Genomic DNA, 25,309 nt, shown 5'->3' with positions numbered 1-25,309 from the left:
AAAGTAGTAATTCAGGGTAAACTTTGTTCAGCTGTTGGATGCCTTTGCTTCCCCCTTTCTGTTTGCTCACTTGGATCTGTGTTGTGTGATGCTGTGTCCTGTTCTGCAGCTGCTCTATGGATCGCCCCGAGCATGGCGGGGGGGAGCAGGCTGGTGAGGCTGCACCGATCTGCCTGGCCCAGCCCAGTGCTGAGGCACCCCAAGGCTGCTGCTCAGTTGGATGAGTGAGCACAGGCAGATACAGGGGGATATTTCCCCTGATCGTGTTCTCAGCACCCTCTGTCAGAGGTCTGTCCTGGCTAATGCTGATTTAGGGAGCGCAGCAAGAATCATTTTCTCTGGGGTCCAGTGCTTTCTGAGCTAAAGGCAGTTCTGAGCTCTTCTCTAAGCTTTTGCTGATAGAGAACCCTGAATTAATCTTCAGGCCATTTGGGTATTGGATTACACTCTTCTTCGTTCCCTTCTATGCCAGCAGTGCTGGAAGTGGCATGGGATGCTAATCCTGCCATACCTATTCACTCTGTCGCAGAGGAAAATCTATGAAAACAAATTGCTAGTCCAAGCTAAATTTATTCAGTTGGAGTTAATTATAATCTTTATTTAGTCTCAAGTGATGCCTTCTTATCATACACTTATTATAGCTGAGAAAATTAATTTTTATTCTACCATAAAGGTGAATGTAATAATCTGGGTTCAGGGAAGGGATTACTTTAATAAGATTTATAGGCAGCCTTTCAGACAGTGCGGTTTTATTACTATCTGTAGGTGGCCTTGCTGTGTGTGTGTCTTTCAGTCTGGGTGACTGTGCAAAATGCACACGAGCTAAAAGTGCAGTAAGCACAGCTCAGGAACTTCCCCATGCAATTTCATTTTTTGGCAGTGGAAAGCAGGCATACTGCTGAACTTGCTGAGGAGTACAGTAATGCAGTTTGTTGCTGAACTTGTGTTCTGCTCAGAGGGTTTTGTTCATATGCAAGGTTTAATTTTTCACTGAAAAATGTGTTTTGGTTGATGGGAGTGTTCAGAGATGGACTTCTGCTGGTGATGACTGTGATGCACAGCTGCAGTGACACCTGGGGAACAACAGCTTGATGAGACATTTGGGGATAAGCCAACAAGACGTTGTCCCAAGCCTACAGAAGTTAATTAACCTCTCTTCAGCTTTAGATGTTTGGATTAAATAGTAATTTTTTTTTATTGCATCATTTTTCTTTTCTTCATCTTTCAAAACAAAGTGCCCAGCTAGCAAAGTGAATGTCTCCACTAAAGTCTAATCAAGACCAAATTGAAACTGTTTGTGGGTCCAATATCAAGTCTCATCCTCACATCAGACTAGAAAGCAAACAAGAAGCTTAAAGGGATCCTATCATCTTTTTTTACATTGCAATTTTAGGTATGCTGACAGCTTCTGGGCTGACTTTAGAGTTAAAGGAGTGTTGGGTGGTCTGTATGCAGGGCAAATTGCATGCTGAGCTGCTCCTGGCTGGGGTCCTCTCAACCTGCAGGTCTCACCCTTTGTGTGCATGAGAGAAAGGAGCCTACCGAGCTTGTCCAGAGTCAAATATTCTCCTATAATTTAGCAGTTCTAGAATAGCTTTCCTTGTGTGGACAGCCCGTTCTGGGATACAGTGTGTTTTTATTCAAGGATAATGCCTTCCTTTCCCGAGCAAAATAATTATTATGAATAGAGCCATTTTTATAGTGGAATAATGTACATGTGTAGTTTGGTCTTTATGGTCTTTAGTGGGGGCTGGTGGGAAGGGCTGGTGATTTTTCTCCTATACAGACAAGCCATTGATTGCCTCCGTATGAGTCATGGATAACATCATAGTACTTACTGGCACCACATTACTTGAAATTATTCCTCTTACAAAGAGGAGTGTCTGTATGATCTCACGCTACAATACTGATGATGCTGCAGAAAAGATGAATTTTAATGTTTTCAGTCTTTCACAGGTGTGAGATTAGATTTCTTGTTTGTTTTCCACCCCCAAAAAAAGAACATGGGGAGAGTTGCATATTTTAAACGCTTCTTGCTCCTTCAGCTTATGGAAGACTTGACTCCTGTTAAATAGTTAGTTAATAGAGAGGGAAGATAGTTATGTTTCAACAGGACTTACTTTAATATGTCGAATCACATCCAGTTACTTCCACGCACCCCTCAGTCCCAAAGTCATCTGAAAAATGATGCCTGGCCTTTGAGGTGAGCTCTAGGATGCCCATTGGCCTCCATTGACTTGTTCTTCTAGTTGTGCTCTCCTTTTTGCAATTAGGACTAAACAGGTTCTTTTGATCTCACTGGAGAGGTTACTAAAGGAGCAGGTGATTCATTAGCTGCTTTGTTGTCCATCAGGAGCTGGATGTGTGTTCTGCTGGTGATGGTTACTGTAAGGAGATAGATGTTGTGGGGCTGACGTGCTGAATTAAAAAGGCGGGCTGTTGCCTTGCCATCCTATTTTTTTTTTTTTTCCAGATATTCCTACAGCATCATAAAATGCTGCTAAATTCAGACATCATATTTTGTTGCAGGCTGGTTCTAGGACAAAGCCCAGCCCTGTCTACTGGTGTTTATGGCTTCCCATATAAGCTTTCAGACAAAATTTGTGTCTCGTTTAGTTTGAGTTACAGCAGGCTGATAGCCTGCCTCTCACACCAGCTCTCAGCAGCAGTACTGAACATTGCCACTGTAATGCAGCGGAGGAAAAGGAAAAAGCATACATTTCAAACTTCCTGTAAATCAGTGCTCGAGAGAGATAAAGTGTCTGCGTGGAGGATAAGGAGAGGGGAAAAAGTGCTGTCATATAAACACAGATGCGTTTAAGCCTTGGCTCGTCTTTGCTTTCACTGTGTGCTCGGGAGCTGTGTCAGTCTCCTCTGCAATGTGGGGTGTGCTGGGTGGGGGCAGATCGTAGCAGTCCTCCCCCAAAAGCAGAAGGTACTCTTGCTTTTGTCTGTCCTCTGCTTGTATATACAGCAGCACGGTTTTTATGATAAATGAGGCTGTTAAAAAGTATTGCTTTCAAATGCAGCCTTGTGGAGCTGGGAGGAATCCCAGCCGTTGAAAGTAAGCGAGCGGAATTTCAGCAGAGTACAAGAATGGAGCGAAGTCAGATGGATGAGGTTTGCCCTAGCAGCTGTCATTGAGGAGTGTAGGCTTTAAAATACGCAACCTGAAAAAAAAACAGCTTAAATATTCCAGCTTTTATCTGTGCTAAATTGTGGCTGTAAGCACGTGATCGCCCAGCTGCTAACAGGTGTCCTTGTTTCTGCAGTTGTCGCGTTGTGTTTCTGCCATCCCCAGCCCTGACAAACAGTGAAATCGCCGCTGAGCTCCAGTGGGAGACAACAAGAGCTCTGACCTTAGGATCTGTCATTGTTGCTTTTGTTATCTCTGCATTATGGAGCCGCTTCGTTTTGATTCATTTGCCTTCTGTTTATTTCCTCTGTGGCGGTCCCAGGAGCAAGCTTGCATTCACCAGCGCATGAATTGTTAGTCTGAAAGACCCACCACTTCTTTTTGGTAGAGTCTCACAGCCCAGATTGAATATATCTCACTATTAATTAGAGATCAGCCCCAACCAAAGGCAGCAGTCTGAACCCTCCCTCCCTCTGGAATCTCCTTGCCCAGGAAAAATTGCTCAGTGCTGGCTGGAGGATTGACCATTGTGTTGTAGAGAAACTTCTGTGGTTTACAAATGCGTTTCATTCTCCTCTGGAATTAAACAAACAAACAAAAACCCTTCCAAGCATCCGTGAACCTTTTGCATGAGAGGATTTCTCCTTCTCTCAAGTTCACCATAGCCTTTAAATCTGTCCCACTGAGACTCTACCAAACCCTATATTTTCTTGTGTCTGAAAACTCTTTTTATTCTTTTTTTTTCCCCCCCTTTCCTTTGATTTTCAAGAACACCAGCCTTTTATCAGATTGCAGCTAACTTCCAAACTACTGACATGGCAAAAGTGGAGGGGGAGTGATGCTGATTTGCAAACCCCAGCTCAGCCTGCATTGTCTTTAGTTGGGGGGGAAAAAAAAAAATTTCATTGCCTACTAGAGCCAATCCAGTGGGACGCTTGAAGTTCAACAATGGCAGGATATAAAGTAAACAGTTATGCTAAGGGTAGTGAGGCACTGGCACAGGGTGCCCAGAGAGGTGGTGGTTGGTGACCTTGGGTGTTTCCAGAGGTGGGGCTCTGAGCACCTAATGGAGCTGTACGTGTTCCCAGGCACTGCAGGGGAGTGGGTCCTGATGGCCATTAAGGGTCCCATCACAGAACTCGGATAGATTGCACGGTACCTATAACAGCACTGATCTGCTCTTGTGGGGTGTGCTAAGCAAACATTAGAACTGTCTTTATTTCCTTTTTCCTTTGGCCTGCAGTGGTGGAGAGCCGAGGAGGAATCATGGACAGCGTACAGAGATTCTCAAACCTGCCAACGTACCTCCCTGCCAGCTATCACATCTGCAACGCTGATGTTTTCTTCTTCCTTAAGGAAACCAACCAGGACATCACGAGGAACTCCAGTTTGCAGTCCAGGGTGGATTCATTCCTTATATACAAATCCAAACTGCCGCCCGTCCTAAATGCCACATACGGACCCTTTTCTGTGGAGCAGGCTGTTCCCTTGGACCTCATGCTGTCTTCTACATCTTTTGGTTTCACAAATGAATTCACTTTCAATTGGAAATTGAAATCACACATAATAGACAGTTCAATTTATTCCAACAAACCTAAGATACAAACCTTGTTCTATATTGCGGGGAAAGACTGGGATGACTATGACCCTGAGGAGAGGTTGCCTTGCGTGAAGATGTTTGCTTTCCTGGAATCTAGAGAAGTGGTGGCCAGCTGCAGGTTGAAAGGCCAACTGGGATTATGTGTTGCAGAGCTGGAGTTATCTCCCAGCTGGTTCAGCTCCCCTCCACCCCTGGTTTCAGAGGATACAGCTCCCCTGGAAGGGGTTACTGTGGAGCTCTTCTATAAGATTTATACAGCAGATGGGGAATGTTCTCCAGAGGATGAAAAGTGGGAGAACAATATTCACGCGGATCAAGATAATGAACGGAAGGCTTTGCCAGCAATGGAGAGGATTGGTAGCATTGTTGTTTACCCAAATCAAGACACATTAAAACAGTCTGCACTGAGGCTAGATGAGAATGTTGTAATCCGCTTGCCACTCAGCCCGGTCAAAGAAGGGGATGTTGTGACCTTCCATGTATCCCTGGCAGATGACTCTCTTGCAGACCAGTTTGTTTTAAGGTAAGAGAATATTTGAAGTGCTGTATGCTAAGCAGTTTACAAATAAGGACAAATTGATCTCAGATGTAATTGCTTTGGTGACATTCAGTGTTTTCCTTGGAGAACTCAAGTATTAGCTCTCCAACTGGGGAAAACTATAAATACTCTTGAGTTATCTGTGTGGATGACTCTTCTTGGAACGTGGCAATTGATTTTAAAGTATGCGCTATTAACATATGCATCATCATCTTTTGTTTTAATTCTGTTCACTTTTCATAATGCTTCTTTCTTTTAAATTATTCCTCTCCAAGTCTTCCAGCATAATTGCCACAAAACCCATTTTGCTAGGTGGTTTGCAGGAGTGTTTTCTGTTGCTTTGGTGAAGTATCCTCAGTTTCCCAGATAATCTTTCCAAAGCTCACGGGCTGCGTCTCGTACATGTTGTGTGCAGTGAGGAACTACTTCATTGCATTGTAGAGGGGAGCTGAGAGAAATCAGATGTGCCTCAACTTGTGTAGGAGGTCTTTGGTAGAGCCAACATTCAAACCCAAGCTTTTCCAGTCCTGCTTTGATTTTGCTGCAAGACAGCCTGTCTGACCTCCTCGAACTTATGACTGCTTGTTGCATGAGCCATTTTTGTTCTAAGTTTAGACATTTTTTGGTGACCTTTACTCATGAATATGCCTGTAATAGGAGAAATCAGGCATTTCTAGCCCCCCTGAGGGTTAGTGCTGCATGTTTGTTACGTCCTTAGCTGTCAGACTCTGCGTTCAGAGCTTTGTAGAGATTGAATTCAGAGAGAAATGTGAGCCAGACTTGGGGAATAGAAGGGCCAAAAGGTAATTGGAAAGTGTCATCTGCAGTGAGAATGTGAGACACTCAGGAGGAAAGGAGCTGCAGCCCGTGCTGGCAACCTCAGACAGATTTGTGCCTTACTTCTAACTTTTCCATCTGAGGAAGATGGGAGCAGAACATGACAGAAGTGCACTTCAGGGACAGACGTTGAGAAAACAGACAGTGAGCTGTATGCAGTACTTGCACATCGTTCAACTTTTGTGAAATAGTGCATGCGTATCAATGAGATTGCATTACAAACCAGGACACAGTGTGCAGTCAGAGAGGAGGTCATGGGCCACCTGCACCCAAGCATTTTTCATGCAATCATAGAATATCCTCAGTTGGAAGGGGCCCATGAGCATCATTGAGTCAAACTCTTAGGTTTCATTGCGGTAGGGTGAAATACATGAGAAAGGATATCACATCATGGTGTTTAAGCAGGCTTGAAATGGTTTGGGTGAGGAAGACTCTTCCCATTAAACCAACTTATTCTGTTATTGCTTCTGTCTGTGTTTACTGGTTTTCCTTTGCTAAATGTGGTTTTGGTCAGCTGCTGTTGAGCAGAGTAGTAGATTGTGGACCTCGTGGACTGGTTGGACTTGAACAGTTGCCTGTTGATCCTCAGCTCTAAAACTGGCAGGTGATGAGATTTGCTCAAGGTTTTGCATCAGCTCTTGCCAGGTTTTTGTCCTTTGCCACACCATGGATGAAATTCCTGAGGTATTAAAGAACCTTGTAACAAATGGCAGTGAAGATGGCTTTTTTGAAGTTTCCACTGGCCAGGAAAGCACCAAAATGCTCCTGCAGGGATAGTTTTGCAATGCTGTCCTCAAAAGCACAAAACCAAAATAGCGTCTGGAACTCCTGGGCATAGTTACAGGGTGGGGTTTTGGAGAAGCAGAAGTAGAGGGATCCTCCAAGCCAGGAGCCTCAAGAGCACAGGCACTGCTGTGACCTCAGCTTCCCACAGCCAATGGAGCTCCTGAGCTGCTGGGAAGGGGAAGGCAGTCAGTTTCCATGGGGATTTCCTTGGAGAAATGTACAGAATCGGTGCGTCTCCAGGAGATTGTTTCTGTTAGAATAAATAGGTACGTTGTATGCACCCAGAAACACTGCTTTGGAAAAGCCAGTCAGCTCTTGGTAGGCTGGCCTGACTTGTCTGTTCTTTGGCTTTGTCTGTGTTGTGATTTTCATCACAGAAACTGCAATTATTTCTATTTAACCTTGGGTTGGAAGCAAACTGCAGCTCTGGTGGCTCACCCATCCTGCAGGATGGAGCTCAGTGTTAATGTAAAACCCAGAAGGTTTTGATATACATGGAATTTCAGTGTATTTTTCCTCTGTAACACACAGAAGTAAATGTTTGCCTTGGGAAAAGTATTTTTTGCCTAATATAAGTGATTGTTTTTAATCATATCTGTTGTAAGTGGAGTGGAGGAAATTGCAGCCTGGCTCATAGGAGATGATGGATCAAAATTACGTCATCCTCTGCACGGCTCTGGCACTCTGCAAAAGAACAGATCTGCTCAATTTTATGCATCTCCTCACTGTTTCATGCTGTGTTGTGCAGTATTGTATTTGGTGTTGCATTTTGCTCTAGCAAAACTGTTCTCTCTGAGAAGAGCCAATTCTTCCTTGTTTTGGAGGAAGATTGCAGGCTCTTCATTAAAGTGGGAAACTAGAGAGCAAGTGGGAGCACTTTCCTGGTCCAGCACTGTGCTCAGTTGTTAACCCCCATCCTTCCGTTGGTGTCGCTGGACAGGGGATGGATGCTGCAGGGTGTGCATGAAGCTCCCTTCCTCACCCCCCACTGGTTTTGCTCTGCTTAAGCTAAGTTTTTTTCATTTGTTTTCATTCAATAACTGGAATTTAAGATGGAGTTAGAGCTGTGGGCTGTGGCCCAGGGAATTTCTTTTCATTCTGCAATCTAGACAGCGTTGCTGGGTGTAATTGAAGGGCTGAGATATGTCAAGGGGCAGAATTTGGAGGCTAAGTGTGGATGTCATGCTTTTGCTGTGTCTGACAGTCATATTGCTCCCTTTGTTGACAGATGATCTGTATGCGTGTACACTGAAATTCTTGTGACACTGGAGATTAATTTGTGGCCTTGCTGTGGTCCATACTGTAAAATTTGCCATCTGTGAGCATAAATTGTGGCCATTATGTGAGACGGGCTGCTACTGAGCATAGTATAACACTAAAGATGGGCAAAATGTACTAAGTTACTGTGAGTAAACTTTTTAATGAGATGCCTTGTTTGAAAAAAGCAAAGATGAAGCGTAGCTTTGAGAATCCTGCAGGACCGGACACACATTCGGCACCAGTATGTGGGCACTTCTTGTCTTTCCATGCACAGGAATATCTCATTTACCTCCTTTACTGATGAAAACGGCTATAACATAGTGAACAGGGAAAGCTGGAAATGTCGACCCTTCTTTCATCACCACAAGCTAATTGCTAAACTAAAGAAGGCCCATGAAACACATGAGAGAATGGTAAAAAGGAGAGACGTGGTGTTATTTAACTCCAACTTGAGACTCAAAAGTATATTTAGAGGAAAAAACGAGAGTCATTTTATACAGCATCTAAAGGAAAAAATGGACAATTGCAACGCAACTGTAGGAAAGAAACCAGGGCAGTCTTTGTAAATGAATGGTGGAGTTTTGTCCTGTTTCCCAAGTCTCCCTTCTTAAACCGTCCGCAAGGATGTTCCAGTAATGAGGGCTGAGCAATCGCAGCAATTTGTCGGGTTGCAGACAAAAAAGAGGGTTTGTTGGCATTCGTTACACGTCCTCAACGCAAACGGCCCATCCCCAGTCAGAATAGACACGGAGACTGGAGATATTCCAGGCATAATAGGAAGGGACTGAAACCAGGTAATGAATCCCACGGCAGAGAAATGAAAGCGGCTGTGGCCCTCCGTTGGAGGGGATCGGGGCTGCAGAGAAAGCTGGCTGTCGTCGGTGCCTTGGCAACCCGAGGGAGAAGGATTATCCTCTCTGCTGTGCTCCACATCTTGCAGGGCTAAGATGACTTTTTGATTTTTTGGGTGAACCGGTACAAGGTGTAATACACGCCAGTTGGCTTTTACTGATTATTCTCCCTAGGAAAGATGATATTAAGGATTTATATTAATAAACATATATCCATATGGAGGAGGTTATGTCTCCTGCTAAGGGATAAAAATTGCACAGGCCATTAAAACTGACTTACAAGGCTTCCGCGTTAATAATGAAAGATCCGTAGAAGTCTGAGCAGTCGTCTAGAAGGCCAGAAAAAGATCATTAAGAGGATGTCTCCTGCCAATAGCTGCCGAGAGCAAACAAGGGAAAGAAAACAGAAGGTTTTAGATCTGGGAATGCATAGAAAAATGAGAGAGTGTAGACTGTGGGGAGTGCAGTGAGAGGAGTGGGCTCTGCGTGGCTCTTGCTGCCCTGAGCGAGCTGTTCTGGGGGGAGTGCAGGGCAGGGTTATTGCTGGCGAGAGGAATGAATGATTAACTGAAGCATCTCTTTAGGACGAAAATTCAGCAGAAGCAAAAGTGGTGAGAAGGAGAAAAACATACTTCAGGAACTAATCAGAAATGCTAATTCAGATTTAGAAATAATTACGGAATTAAGGCATTAGCGGCAACTTGGGAATATTTGTTTTTTACTTAAAGGCATTAATAAACCCAGAATGAATGTTGGAAGTGATTATTTCTCTCTTCTGTCTATATGCATGCTGTACTAAATGTAAAATATGAAACACCAGTGCTCGATATTAATTAAAAAGACTGAGCACTGCAAGTCTGAAAGTGCCAGAAGTATCTGTGCAGTTTTAACTCAGCCCCTGTGTGTGTGTGCATCTTAACGTGCTCCTCAAAGCTGAATTCACACTACCTTTTCCCAGATAGCTTGCCTCATTAGATATAGAGACTGTCTTGCTCCCACTGTTTTGTTTTCTTTTCTTTTCATCCCCAGATAGAAAATGGAATGACATCCTTTCAGGGCCCTCCTGTGAAGGCTGGGACCTGTCACTGGGATTTTTTTAGCTTGGATAAACCATTTCTATAAATGTGAGAGGGTTGAACCATTCTTCTGCTTTTCTGATTTCTGAGACAGGCGTTTGGCTCAGAAGAAGAAACTTCAGCTGATGAAAGTCTGGCAGTACTCTAAGCATCTTAATCGATGGTGTTTGTGACGTGATGGGATGGAGTTGTACGTTTCACTGGGGCACTGCATAACGTAGTTGGACTGGAATTGGTGTTGGCTGAAGTGCAAGGCCCCCAGGCTCTCTCCTTTCCTCATGCTTTGAGATAATCTTCTCTGCCCCGGGCACCTAGAGAGGGAGTAGGGAGAACCCATGCCCCTTTTACAGTCTTGAAAACAGCTACAGGTGCAAAAAATAAATTAGCTCCTTCCTGCAGCTCAAACAGTCCTAAAAGCTTAAAAGCCACCGGATAACCAACAGTGACTTAATGACTGAGTGAATCCTTAAAGACCCACAAGACCACAGCCAATAAAGCAGTTTGGTGCAATTTTACCTAAAAATGAGCTGCCTGCCACAGTCACTCCTCCTAGGGATTTTGTGGGGAGCAGCAGCCCTGCACTGCAGCTGGATGGCAGTGTCCGAATAGAGGTGCTCCTTCCAGTAGAGCAGCCCTGGCTGAGCAGTGCTTTCTTGTCCAGTGAAAGAAGGGAACCATTCCTAGGAACTGGGGGGGGTTAACCTGATTTCTTAACTGGCAATATTTAGCCTCTGGATGTGTTTCACTAGGGTGTTTTTTTTTTCACTAAGAAGATGAATAACTTGTCTCATTATTTTCAGTTGTGATTCACTGGGGATGTTCCATGCTTATGACAAGGGGTGGATGGACACCGAATGCAGCTGGAATGGCGCAGTGCCTCGCAGTGCGTTGGAAAGACCCCATACACTGCATTCAGCCCTGCCAGCAGCACAGCTATCTCATTCATCGGCTCATCTGAGTTTATGAGTACTAAGGGATGTAGTAACATTATGTAAATGATTTGCTGTATCTCGTATTCAGAACCATAAAGCAGAAAGGAAAATATATGTCATTTATGTCAGGGTTTGAGTCAGCCAATGCGGTGGGCATCTTCTCCCCAAGGTGCAGAGCTACGGGTGGGTATGTGGGGCTGCCTGGGGCTGGTGCCAGGGCAGGTTTCCATAGAATCATTAGAGTTGGAAAAGAGCTCAAGGATCATCCAGTCCAACTATCAGCCCATCCCAACTGTGACCACGTGCTGGGAGCTGAGTGCGTGTGGACAGAGGTCAGCACTGGGAGGAGCATCTGGATTGCAGAATTTGAGCACCTGACAAGATAAACGTTATCTTCATCTGCTTTTGTTTATTTTAATGATATTTTTGCACCTTGTATACTCAGGTTGAGAACACAGGTCAGAACAGATTGCTGTCGTGCAGTGATTGCTTCCAACCAAGGATGCTGTCCCACTGCATGAGCCCTTGAGAGGGAGCACAGGATGAGGGTCTTTGGGACAATCTGCTGCAGGTCTCAGCTTTGTGCTGCCTGATAATGGGGGCATTGTAGGGCTCTTCGTTAGCTGGCAGTACAGTAAATCACGGGCTTGTTGCAACAACTCAGGCACAACAGTGCTCAGTCGTTGCTGCAGTTACTTCTCATGTGTAATAAATAGTATTAAACGTATTAAAAATGTGTGTACTTTGAAATTTGCTTTCTTCCTGAGATGAGTGTTTTGGACTGTGCCTTGCTGTTGTTTTGTCCGAGTGCAGTCACACGAAGCAGTGAGGCATTGCTTGGGGTGAGCAGCTGATCTCAGTCTCTTTGTGTTCCTGCTGTTGCAACAGCATTGCTTTTATCCTTGTGTTTCCCCGTAAGTTTTTGGTGGCCTTGCAGAGGGAAGGTTTGGGGAAGACAGGAGATGTAGTGTTGCAAGAAAATGGTTGGTGTATCTTCCTGCTTTGGAAGATACATTCCCTATTCCCTTTGCAATTTACGCCCATAAGGAACTCATGAGAAAATCGGGTTTTGGAAAAAGCAGAGCAGGGACCTGTGCTCAGTGTGTGGCTTGTTCTGCTTCAGAGAGTAGCCATGTGTGCCTTGGATGCTGTACTTGACCAGTGTATGGAAGCAAGCATATTAACAAAGTTATTGGATCTCAGGTGAATCCGAGGAGCTGCAGGAGAAGGAAGCAGTGACAAATGATGTGCCATCCTGTGGTGCAGTGAGCAGGGCTGGCACCTGCAGCTATTTCTCAAGCCCTGGGGGCTGTATCAGCGCCCAGTGCAGAGCAGTGCTTCATTTGAGAGTTATTTATACATACATAAGAGAAGAATGTCTATACAAAATATATACCTTTCCCTCCCTGCTTCCCTTTCTCTTTTTATTTTGTTTTCGTTTTCCTGGCAAGCAGACTTTCTCGGTTGCTTTTTTCTCTCTGTGTGGCCCAAGCTTTTGTGGGATTAATGAAGGAGTCAAATGCGTTTTCACTGAATCTCCATCTCTAATTGCGCCTCTTCTAGAAGACAGCAAGTGGGAAAGGAAGAGAAGGACAAGTGAGGGATAGATGGAGCCTTGTTCATGGGCTTCTGCTTAAGTTAATCAGAGTCCGGGCAAGAAATGTGCCACAGGAAGCACACGTATGAGCTTTGGTACAGACCCCAGTGGAAGATGGTGATAAAATGCACTGAGTGGGCAGCTTGAAAGGTTTGTCCCGTCCTGGGAGGCAGCAGAGGGTGAGGGAGAAGTGGGAGCAGACTGTGAGAACCTGGAGCGGGACCCAAGTGCATTGTGAGATTTGGGTTGCTTTGGGTCTGGGAGTTTGGCTCTGTCCCATCTCTAATTTAATTTGCCTGGCCAGAATCTTCTCTCTTATGTGCAGAAAAGGGGGGTTGATTTAATTAACTTCCGTGGAGTTGCCTAGGGTTTGTGCCAGTAAAACTGTTTGAATGTGGATTTGGTTGTGTAAAAGGCACACGTGTGTGCCAGTACTTTGGTGTTGTGAACCTGCTAATTGCTGTGAGATGTGCTGGGGGCAGTGGGGGCCCCGGGGTGTGCAGATAGGGAGCGGTCACGTTTTGGGTCCTGATTTTAATGACACACACTTACACTAGTAGTACCATCTTAATTATGGCGTTTCCTGCTGTTATCTCCATAATGTGGTGTAAGTACCTTTCCTCTCCAACTAAGATGACTTTTGACTCATTTACCAAAGCTAATAGCCCTTTAAAAATAATGTAAGCGTTTTCAGAAGTATTTGACTGATGCTCTCGGGACCAGTATCCTTCATCTCCTATGGAGCAGGCACAGAATGAATAGAGTACTCTGGACTCTCTCAAACAGCGACCTTATGGGAGATGTAGTGATTACAGCAATTAAATCCTCTTTGCCAAGGCAACCAGGGCTTTATTTCAAACTGAAGTTAGTTTTTTTTCCCCACCAAATGAATCTCTTCTACATGCATTATTCATTTTTCTTTGGAAGACTGTGCCTCGTATGAGTTGCATGAGCTCAAGTTCAGTATTATTTATTAATTATTGTATAGAGGTAATGTCTAGGACAGCCTACAAGGGGTTGGAGAGCAGAGGTCCCTTGTGCAGCCAGAAGCAGAACAAGGCACAATCCTTGTCCCAGGTGGGGGTACAGGTCAATGGCATCTGTGGAACAGCTCACAAAGAGCTTGTGTTTGCTTTTTGCTTGAGACCATAACCCATGCCAAGGAAGCGTGGGGCACCGCGGTCCAGTGGATGCTTGGGCTGCTTCCGTTTTGACCATACTCTTAAAGTTTAACTCAAGTATTTGGGGGAAAAAAAAATAAAAAATAGGCCATGTCAGCTCAGGCTTTCCAAGTTGGATTGAGTTTGGTTGGTGTGAGGTCTGAACTTCTTTTTGTGGTTCCCGACCAGAAATGCTGATCATGTTCAGAAATGATGGCAATGGTGGAACATTTGCTTTAGTGACTTTGGAACTTACAGCCTACGATGTTTTTTTTTCTGTTCTCATTTTTAATGGAAAAAAAAATTAAAGCACTGGTAACCCTTGCCTTCAATATGCTGCACCTTTGTTTTAAGATTAGACGAGTTCATTGTCTGTTTCTGCTATTATATAAATAGCATTTTGATTGACAAGAAAACTAAAAGGATTCTGCTTAAACCTGTACTGCTCTCCTAAGAAATCTACATTCATTATTCCCGGGATGACTGAAAGATTTACAATAGTTTATAATCTGGTATCATTTCATTCTTTCTCTTGGTATTATTAATCACCTTGTCATAAAACGTCAGGAGAACTTGATTCAGCCTTCATGATTTGAGCTGAGAAAGCCATACTGTAATATTAATGTTTCTTAGGAAATTGGGTAGATATCTCTGCATTCTGGGAACCATCAAGTGGATGAATGATGTCCTTTGCCTAGACGTTGGGTGCCTTCAGGTTGTTGAAGTTGAGGAATGATTGAAAGAAACCTGCAGCTGTACTGCCTGGGGAAGAAAAACGACCACGTGGAGCAGAACTGGTTCAGATCAATATCTGGTCAGAAACTTCTGAAATCACCAGCGTTGTTCCTCCTCTGTGTTAGCACTGCGCTATGTCCTGCTGGGCCAGGTGGATGGCAGCATCTCGCCAGCGACACGAAGCCCAGGTCTCAGTTATTTGGTCATTTAAAGATTGTGGGTTGCATTTCACAAGCCCAGAGGCAGTCGAGCAGGATCCTGGCTGGGTTTCAGTGGCAGTAATTACAACTTGCCAGTGTAGGTTCTGTCTGCCTCTTAAATTGCGCTCGCTATTTTTCACTTCCTTTGCTGAAGTGCTGTGCGCCCCGTGCTGCTGTCGGTGATCGTGGCTCTAATGCTTGGCCTATTCATGTAATGTTATTTTATCTGTAATGTCTCGCACTGTTTTTACAAGAAGAGTCAGTTATTGCTTTCGTTTTACAAATTGCTATATTATTGCTTGTGTTCTAGAGATCCTTCTCAAGAACAAGATGCTTTCCAAAAGTAGGAAGGCAATACCACCTTTACCCCTAAACTCTGCTGTCTTTAAAGAAGGGCCATGGGGCCGAGTGCCATTCCTGCTCTTTCCTGTAGCTCTCTCACTGGAGCAGATCAATTCTGAATGGCCAAAAGAACATCCAGCGTTGGGTGGTGAGTTTGGGCAGGGAGCTGCCATCCCATGCACATCCCCTGCACTGCCCCATAGTGGGAATGGCTCCATTCATCACTGGGGGCTCTGCCTGCCCGTGTCTGTCAGTGCCCACCTGGATCCTCTCCATTACCTCTGGGTGTGATTTTTTTTGAGAGGGCTGCATGGCTTTGGAGCCTTGTGGAGGCTGTAAGAGAGCAGGGCAGGTTTGATGATGTTGGGAGCAAAAAGCTCAAGAAAAAAGCCCAAGTGCTGGAAGAGGATGGATCTCTCTTGGGCAAGGCTTGGTGTGCATGTAGGCAGTCCTGTCCCAGGGAATCAACGTACCCAAAATTTAAATACATGCAACTTTTTTTTTTTTTTTTCCTATAGGTTAGGAAGCTGGGAATGAGTTTGTCTTGCTGCAGGGCAGATTTCTTTGTGAACTTGCAAGACAATGGAAATGTAGTTAATGTTCAGTGTGACAGAGTCTTAAGGGCTTCATTTAATAAAATCATGTTTCACTTTCATAGACTGGAAATGGAGCAGAATTGAGTCTGGTGTAAGAATGAAGCCCTCAGTAAGGCATGTGAGGCTCATCCTCAACTCAGTGCTTGAGGAGCCAGGGAGGTTTAGTGCTGTGTTTTCCAAATTGTGCTGTGCTTCTTTTGGAACTGAAGGGAAAGGGAAATGTATCTTAATGTTAACCAGACATGAAACAAAATGCATTTTTTCCCAAAAGAAAAGTTAAGCATTTGCAAGAAAAAATGTGCTGAGTTTCAATACTGTGAAAAACACATTTTCTGTCAGAAAATAATGGTGCTGGATGAGCTCTAATAATAAACCAATTTGTGTGAACCACGGGAATGGACTTTCCCTTCCCTTGGTTGTACGTCATGCTGGAAGGGCTGCCACTGGGCTTATGAGAGCACGGATATTGTCTCACTGGGATTTGTGTCTACTTGAATTATGTGAATAACTCCATTGAAATACAACTGGGGGGGAAAAAAATCCATCAGGCGACTTTTTATTAAAACAAGTTGCTTTTTGCTCCATTTGAGCCTACTGACCGGCTTCATGTATTTTTCCCTTGGACTTTCTTGGAATGCTTTTTTTTCCCCTCAGATCCCCTTTGCACAGTCCCCAAGTCCTAGAGCCAACCCACTTGTGGCTGATGGTGGCTGCAGCTCACGTGTGGGCTGGGCAGGGGCTGCCTGAGCCTTGTGCAGCGCTCTGCCCTCCGTGGTGCATCCGTTGCTGGGGCTCAGCAGGTGCACTGCAGTGTGCAGGTTTAAAATCTGCTTTGAGGAAAACCAAGGGGTGTTTTTCCCCCAAAATGAGCTGTTTCTGAGCATCTCTGCCAGCCAGCTTGCTTAGGAAAGTATTTGCAGAAATGGAATTCAGGGGTGGTATCAACGCAGCCAAATAGAATATATTTACAGGTGTTGAAGGCTTGGGTTGTTTTAGGCTTGTAAAACTCGCTGGGGTGAGGACTGTCACCTCCTGTAGCTTTATGGTGCCTTACGTGATAGGTCCCTAAACACAGTGATCTTCAGAGGCCAACGTTGGGTTAAAGAATGGTTGTGGTATCAGCGTTGGTCCCACCCTGTGTACAGACCTGCAGGTACCCTGATCCTCTCTGGTCTGCCGTCATGCTTGATAATAGTGTGAAAATTGGATTTGTCAACTAGTAATTCCTCAGTGATCGATAATTAGTTGTAATTATGTACTGTTTAAGTGCTGTGGAGAGAAATTGAAGTTTGTGGCCAGAGTCAGAAATGAAGAATGGCAGGTACACACCGAGCCATTTGCTGGAAGAGAAATTCATTCAGAGAAGTGGGTTTGCACAAGGTGGTGGGTTGAATGCTGACTTGTGCAGCTGGAGGGGTAGCATTTAAGCTAAGCAGGGTAATGTAGTCTTTGTTTTGCTTTCTGACTGGAAAGTATCGTGACTTGACCTGTACAGAGGCTTGTGTTTTCTTTAGGGTCTTCTCAAAATGTGCCCAATGTGAGATGCCATGAACAAGCACTGAAGTCACTGCTTGAACCTGCACTGATGGGGCTCTTTTGCAGCCTCCAGAAAGGTGCAAGTTAGTAATTCTTCTCAGCCAAGGAGTGAAAGAGGGTCTCTGTTACTTATCTGTTCTTGTATGTCTGATTTCTGCTATTTTGTACTATTTTGTCTGATTGCCATTCCCTAAATAGACTTTTAAAAAGGAAGTGTTTAACTGCAGTAGATGGGAGTGAAATGGCTGGAGCAGACCTATTACCCAGTGGTATGTGAGAGAGAGCCAGCAAAATTTATGGCTTCTGGAGGAGCAGTGTATTTTTAAGCTTCTTATCCTACATTTCACAGCCAAGATTAGCAGATTGTTGACAGCTCTGTGATGTATGTGCTGTCACCTGGCTGGAGTCCGAAGCAAGTGATAAATTTTTGGTTTGAATGAGCTTTTGTGTGACGTGCAGTGGCATGTATATTTCTGTTACTACAAGTATGTAGCCTGTCCTGTGGTGGGGGATTTTGGTGCTATTTTGGTGTGGTCTTGAGTGATTTCCTTGCTTTTCCTGTGCTTCTGTTTTACTATTCAAGAAAAGATGGAGAAAATGACACATTCCTTGTGTGCTGCGATTGCTTGTTCTTATTGTGTGATGTTGGAGCCTGACACTGGCTCGAATCATTTTTGTTAGGCTCAGTAAAGACTGTCTGCTGGCAGGAGGTAAGTGCAATAAGAAACAGCAGCTGGAAATGCTGGATTCTGAATTTCATGTGTCCTGGGGATATGCCACATAAACTTAGATTCAAACGCTAAGTATTTTGGAGTGAATTTTGGTGATGCTGAGCCCTGGGAAGAGCCTCCTCCCCGGATGACGTGTTCAGTATGGAAGAGGATGAGCAGTGCGAATCAATGTGGGCCTGGTGGTGATGGGTTGCTGGTTGCACCAGATGACCTTAATGGTCTTTCTTATGATTCTACGAAGCCGTCCCTTCCCTTCAGTCCAGCAGACAAGCAGAGGGCTCTGGAGAGCACATGGAGCATATGTGTGGCAAATGGCCGCGTGCTGGTGCTGTCTGCTGCTGTGCCGTGGGGGAGCTTGGCAAAGGGCAGTGTGTTTTGGTGGAAGACAGTGCCCTGTGAGGGGATTTCACAGTACATGCACACACGGGCTCCCCGGATCAGGCCTGATTAATGGATTTGGCCAGAAAACCACAGGGAGCAGCCAGTTTGGGAATGGCACTGCTGTCTGTGTGCTCGGAGCATCTGCGCCCTCCAAACTGCCAAGGAGGGAGCGACGGCAGTCTTGGGAGGTGTAAAGGGAAAGATGTACAGACAGCAGGTGTACGAGTAAGTGGGCAAAGCCCCCACCTCCACTGGGTTACGTGCTTGGACCACTCTGGAAAAAAGTTCAGACTGTATCTAGAAAGGGGTCCTTCCAGAACTGAGAGATGAAATGGAATGGTAAAAAATAGAAAACAATTTAAAAAAAAACAACTGAATCTGTGTAAGCAAAATGTGTACTTAAAATTTTGTATTGCAAGGCCTTTCTTGGTGTGTTTTCAGAGGTTCCAGAAAGCTGTAAAGATGTAGTTTCCAAAGTAGGGCCAATGCCATCCCTGTGTACCTTGGAGTGAAGGGTGCAGGAATTCAGACATTAGAGAGATGAGTATTTTTATGTGGAGCTCTAAGTAGACAAAGGCAAATGCATTTGGAAGTAAGGAAGTATCCATGTCCACGCACACAATTTGCTTTGAAACAGTTTAGTTGTTTATGTAAATTATTTTGCCTTTATGTTGTAGAAGCAGAATTGGAGAATGATGCTGAGAAAACCAGAAGAGGAATGAGAAGGGGAGGAAAGAGCGGACGTGGTGCTGATGGGTTGATGGTTGGCCTGGATGATCTTAAAGGTGTCTTCCAGCCGTAACGATTCTGTGATTGTAGGATTAGCTGGAAAAGCAAGTCTGGCTTTGTGGAGGCTGAGAAGCATGAAGGCAGAGAATCTCTTGTGAAGGCAATACCAGGAGCTGGGCTGGGCAGGAGGGCTGTGCCTGTCCTGTGCTGCACAGAGAGCTGCCTTGTTGCGGTGTAGCTCTGTGTCTCGGGCAGACACGAGGCAGGAGATGCCTGACCTGGGGACATCTCTCCTGTGGGTTTCCCTCTGCCTGTCGGTGCTTTCAGGTGTCTCTGTGCTCGGCCACCCACACCTCTCCCTCCAAAAGGGGCACAACTTGCACGTGCTTACGCATCAGGAATGGAAGGTGTGCCTTTCGCTGCAGACAGTCATGGTGATCGCTCGCCTTAGGGGAGAGAGCATATGTGCAGCAAATGGACACTTACATAACCCTATTAGCTTATACTGTGTGATTTCAACTGTTGGTTTGCCACGGGGAGTTGGACGAGAAGAATTAGGTAACATAAATAGAAAGATGACATCCTCAAAAAGAGCACTGTTCAGCACACACTGCCGGCTGGCCTCATGGTTCAGAGCCGATAAGCAAATCTGGCCTGAATCCCATTGCAGCATTTTCTGGTGGCACCAGAACAGCAGAGGGATTGGTGCTGCCCGTGGCTGCGGCTGCAGAGCCTGCCCCTGGGGCACAAACCTCCAGCCCAATCAGTGGTGATTTATTTTGATTACAGGCCATTCCCTTTGAAGCGATGCTTAAGATGAATTTATCCCATACGTGCTTTAAATGGGAAGTTGCTCAGAATTGCTCCTGCTAATGCATCCTCCAGGTTTATTTCCACTCTCCTTTTTTTTTTCTTTCAGGGATTGGTTCCTGGTACAAATGCGCAGGTACTTTTCATTAATTCCTGCAGGGCTTCTGTGCCTTCAGGTTTTTGAGTGACATGTGGAAAAACATGAAAGCATCGTGCAAAAATCATCCTAGGAGCTCATCTGAGGAAGGGTTTGAGCGAGAACCTCAAGATCTGTCCTGTAGTACGCGATGGATATTAGCACTTAGAGTGGGTGTAACTGGTTGGAATGCTGGAGCAAGAAAAGAGTTAATGGCATTGTCTGTTGAACACTGCAAGGAGCTGTTACCTATTATTACATTTATAGCAAAGGAAAGTACAATGAATGCACTTTTAAGCCAATTCCTCCCACTGTTCTTTTCATTCTGTCTTGTGAATATTCTGTGGGACTGACTGAAGGCTTTGTCTGGTGTAGCAGGAGCCTCTCGGCTTCCTAATAGCAGTGCAGAAGGCATGGCACAGCACCTTTCCTTTCTTATTTGCTTACTTATTTATTTTTAAACGAGAATGTTTACAGCAACCTGAGAAATTGTGTTTTGACCCAGGCTTTAAGAAAAGCCACCTGCGTTTCGCTCCTTGCAGCTTTCTGAAAGTTCCTGCCTTGAGAAGCACTTCTCACGATGAACAAACTGCCAAATGCATTTGGAATAGAACATTTCTGATTGAAATGGCATCCCGGGGCCTCCAGCTGTGGGTGACCGTGTTGCAAAACAATGGCAACGTTTGCAGTCTCTTTGCAGACGCTGCTGCTCTAACAAGCAGGGTAACTTTAAATATTTTATTGAATCTGGTTGGTTTTAAGTTTGAAGAGCCCTGGTTTTTTTTCCTTCTCCATTGTCTAATTAAAAAAGGGTGGAGGCAGCTAGAGCTCCTGTGTGCCGTTTTGTGGTCGCCCAGTTGTACAGAGAAGGAAGAACATCTGGACAAGCTTTGGCATACTTGAAAGTTATATCGTGAGGGTCTTCTGAGGGAATGAGAAAACTTCAGAGGAAGGATCATGAGCAGAGGAAAAGCACGGGGCTTTTTGATTCCTAGGCAGTGATTGAGATCAATGGGAGCTGCCCATCTTGTGCCAGGAAGCACAGCCCAAGGCTGGGGCTCTCCAAGGGCTCAAACTTAAGCTGAGTTTCTTCTTGTGCCAGTTTTCCTTGGCGTCCTTCCCCTAGTTTGGGGGCTGCTCCCTCTGGCTGTGCCCTCCTGCCACCTCTGCTCCCTCACGAGCTCCATGCCTTGGGTTGGATGGAGGCACTGAGGGGTGTCCGTGTGTCCCAGCACGTCCTACCTGCTCCTTGTGCTGAAAGACCAAGTGAGAGTGGTTCTGAAAGTTATTCCTACACATCCTCCTGACAGCTGTACCTATTAGAAACTCAATCGGTACCACATTGTGAATTCAGTCAACTTTTCTCCTGACATGATCTGAATGTATGAAGTGAAGAAATGTCAATCAAAATGAATATGCACTTATTCCAGAAAGAAATCTCAATACTTAACTGCTGTAGTGCTGGTGGGTGAGCAGAGATTTTTTTTTTTCAGTCATTTTGCTGTGTAATGAAAGCCCTGATGAGCCCTGCAGACCTCCCTGCTAATGTAGCGATGCTCTCACCGTTGCAAAGTTGTTGTCTCATTTTTTTGGTTCAGGTTTGAATCGCTGCATTTCTTTCTTATTTTTTCTGGTGCTTTCTGGTACTGCACTCTGCCAGCAGCTTTTGCCTGAGGGACGTGGGGAGAAAACTCAGGCAGTTCTGGAGCACCTCTTCCCTTGTGCAGTGCTCTACTTGATGGTGTAAAAGTGGTCTGACAGTGAGTGCCATGCTCAGTGTAAACAGAGGGTATGGAGGAGGCTGCACCTCAAAACCAGCGGCAGGAAATCCCATTAAATTCACTGTACTTACATTGTTCTAGAAATGTGGCTCTGTTTCAGCTACCAGCCTCCCACTAAATGACTTCAGATCAGGCTCAATCTGTGGAATGAAATCTGCCTGATGTAGATGTGAAAGATATAATAAATACGAAGAAATGCATTTTGCAGTTACATTTTATATTTATCTGCAGCTGTTGATTACATTCCCCAGATCTGGCCTTTCTCAGTGCACGTATCTCCCTGCTGCGTGCGAGGAAATTGAACCTTGACTTTCCTTAATGCCACGATTTACTCTCTGTAGCAGCACGTGCATGATGTCAGCCACTTTGCTTTGCCAAATCCTGCAAAGATCTCTAATGAAAGGGTTTTCCCACATGAAAACGAGGCAAAGCCTCCCCAGGAGGAAGTACAGCCTGGCTGCACCAGCGGTGCTGAGGGTGTTTAGTAGCTCAGAAGGACAGTGTTGGTCTTTTGGACAGATGAGCGTTGTGCTGTGGGTTGAAGGCTCACTTTCTGAAGGCTTTGCTCTGCTGGCAGGCAGTGTGTTACACCTGAAGTCATTGGGCCTGAAGTTAATTGAGAGTGATGGCTTGACAGTGAAGACTCAAGGCTGTGGTACCAGGAGGAACCAGTGCTTTTCTCAGCACCGTTTAAAATCAAAGGAACCCATCCATGCAGTTAGTGGTTTTGTGAATGGTGCCTTTGTCATTTGAGGTTTTCATCAACAAATCAGGTAATTTATATCCAAACTACCGGATTAGAAAGAAAACTCAGCCAAAGTAAAGTAGTGGCTTCCCTTTGAGTATTCGCAAGCTATCGATGCAAGTAATTGAGAATATGGTTTTGAGTCAGCAATTATTGGCAAAGAAGGTATTGTCACTTTAATGCCTTGGCGCTTGAATCCATGGTAGTGTTGGATGTAGTGCAGTAACTGCTGGAGGAAATAATTGCAGCACAGGGCACAGGCACTGACAGCCCCTCCTCTGCAGGAGGCTGACTGGAAAGCTCCAGCTTTGTTTGCAGTTTGGAGGTGCTGAGTCTCCTGGTGTCCAGTGTCAGCTCCTGAAACGTGTCTGGGAGTGAATGCTGCAACAGAGCAGTGCATTCCATCCTGGTATATACTTCATAAACTGGTCAAACATACTGAAGCCTCTCCTCCTCCAATCCAGTATTTCTACATCAGTACTGATGGGCGCATCATAGACAATTTGAAGCAGGAAAAGAGCAGCATGGGGGAACAAAAGGGGAACGGCTGCTCTTTTGCTGGTTAAGTATAACTGGTCATAGCTATTTTAGCCCTAGGTTGTTGGTCTTATGCTGTATTAAACCTGAAGCTTGTGCCTGGTTTTTGTAGTTAAGAATGAAACCACACTTACCCGTCCTCCTTCCAATCACAGCCATTTTTTGGCCGGCCTCAGATTTGCAAGCAGATGTTCGGCATCCTTAATGCATGGGGATGGTTTTGTCCTGGATCCCGAGCTGTGAGAGCATGGCTGGGCACCTCGGGGCAAAGCACAGCACGCTGCCCTGCTGCAGTCACTGAGCAGCTGGTTTCCTTTATCGGGAGGGTTGGATTCCCCCCAAGGACAGCAGATTCCCTCGCTGAATAAGCTCGTCTTTCTGTGCTTCCAGCCCAGTATATCAGAACTATTTCAGCATTTGCATCCTCTAAACAAGGCTCATTAATCGCAAATTCATGGCTGACGGGTGGGGAGTAGTTAGGATTGCAAAAGGAGAACAGGGATGGTAAGTGCTTAATGCTCAGTGGGACCAAGTATCTCACTGAGTGTTTTTCACTGAAAACCACTGAACATGTTAAAAAGCATCAAAGCCTTTTTTATTGGCAGTTGATTCAGTGCCCCCCAACTCCTCGGGGAAAAGCCTGTTTTTAGCGCGTTTGTTATTGCAAACACAGTGCATGCTTTGAAATACTCAAGGTTTAAGGGACTTTTTTTTAATCAGTCACTGTGTCACTGAAATTCCCGGGGACAGCACTTGGTGCTGGAGCCCACCTGTAGGAATGAGTTCTTGGTGAAGGACTGCAGAACCCCTTGTCCTGGTGGCTGATGACTGAGTGCTACCTGTCCCAAAACTGGAGTGACTCTCATCAGGAGGGATGCTGGGGCTGAGCCGGGCTGCAGGATCTGTCCTACATGCATGGGGACTGCAGGCAAAGCTGAGCAGCACAGCCCTGCTGGCAAACAGAGCAGATCTGCCCACGTGCTCCATCACGACTGGATCCATCCTGAAGCAGGCTGCTGCCTGACTGCTCTTCTACAAACACTCAAGTTTAAATTAAAAATTGCTGCAAGTATTAAATAATCCTTCCCCAATCCTGCTGGCGCGGGGTGAGTAATTTCTTTTGACGAGCAAGTGAAATGCCATTAGTTTCCTGCATTACCATCAATCACGGTCACAAGTGGCAAGCAGCTTTTGTGTTGTGGCTGGTAGATTTTCCTGACAGCAGTGCAGGGCTGGGTGGCTTCAGGGGCGCATCCTCGTGGTCTCGTTCTACTGTTGGGGCAGTGGCCAAAGGGCTGCTTGGGTGTCCCTTTCCTTGGGAAGTGCTTACTCTCTAGGACACTCTTGGAAGGCTGTTGTCTGCAGGTAGAAAAAAATTGTTACAAGAGGGAACGCAGAGGGGAAAAAGCAGGAAAGAAGGCTTTGATGGCTTATCCCAGCTGGAGGGCTGGTTCTCATCAGAATTCACGTATTATTAGCCTGCTTGGTGGTCATTGGTGCCTGGAGTACAAACCACATAATCATAATGCTCACTAAAATTTTTGCTAGCAGCAGAAAAATGCTTTCTTACTGTAATTTATGGTACCACCTTTTCAAGAAAAGTACTGGTCTGAGCTGTACTGGAAATTGAATTCTATCTTGTGGAAAGGGAGATTATTTCCTGAGCTTTGCTTATTCTCCATCCTGGCACACGCTGCTCAAGGTAAAGGTGCACTCTAGGAAGATTGATCGTGAGCGCTAGCGGACCTCTGTTCCGTGTGACAGGGATATAAAGAACAATATTTTCATTTTTTGACAGTAAAGGGGAAATGGCATTACTAGCAATATTCAGCAATGTACTCTGCAGCCCCAGTTAGCTCTGCATATTTTATGGCATCCATTTTCTTTCTTCGATTAAACAACATAAAGCGCCATAAAATAATTCAATAAAAACAACAACCACTAGTTCAGGCAAAGTTCTTGTGGCCTTTTTAATTCTGGATGGATTTTCATTGCAGTGCTTTGTTTTCCCCCTCCCTTGTGCTCAGGTCACTGTCTCCTCGCCCCAGTCTGGGCAGTGCTCCTGACAACAGCCCTTCCTTTATTGTTTTTTTTTTTGTTTGTTTGGAGTACAGAGCAAGTATCAAAAAATGGTGATAGGTGCCCTAAAGGTGCATTGTTTGTGCTGTGGCATGTAGAGATGGGCTACAGGTGGGCTGCCATGGGCTTCCCAAGCATCTGCTGCTTGGGGCTTGGCTGTCACAGTCTGATTTCAGATGTACATACTGAATAGATTTG

At 45.2% G+C, this 25,309-nt stretch overlaps 1 protein-coding gene across 1 annotated transcript in view; it reads left to right on the top strand.

Annotated features, from left to right (window-relative positions):
- Positions 1–25,309, top strand: part of LOC100549998 (transmembrane protein 132B) — a 183,575-nt gene that overhangs the window by 43,287 nt on the left and 114,979 nt on the right. Inside the window, 1 exon segment of the mRNA XM_031555897.1 lies at positions 4,380–5,259. Within this exon segment, the coding sequence (XP_031411757.1) occupies positions 4,380–5,259 (880 nt within the window).

This window comes from Meleagris gallopavo, chromosome 17 (genome assembly GCF_000146605.3).
Source record: "Meleagris gallopavo isolate NT-WF06-2002-E0010 breed Aviagen turkey brand Nicholas breeding stock chromosome 17, Turkey_5.1, whole genome shotgun sequence".
NCBI classification, from domain to species: domain Eukaryota; kingdom Metazoa; phylum Chordata; class Aves; order Galliformes; family Phasianidae; genus Meleagris; species Meleagris gallopavo.
This window is presented reverse-complemented; position numbering and strand designations above follow the sequence as displayed.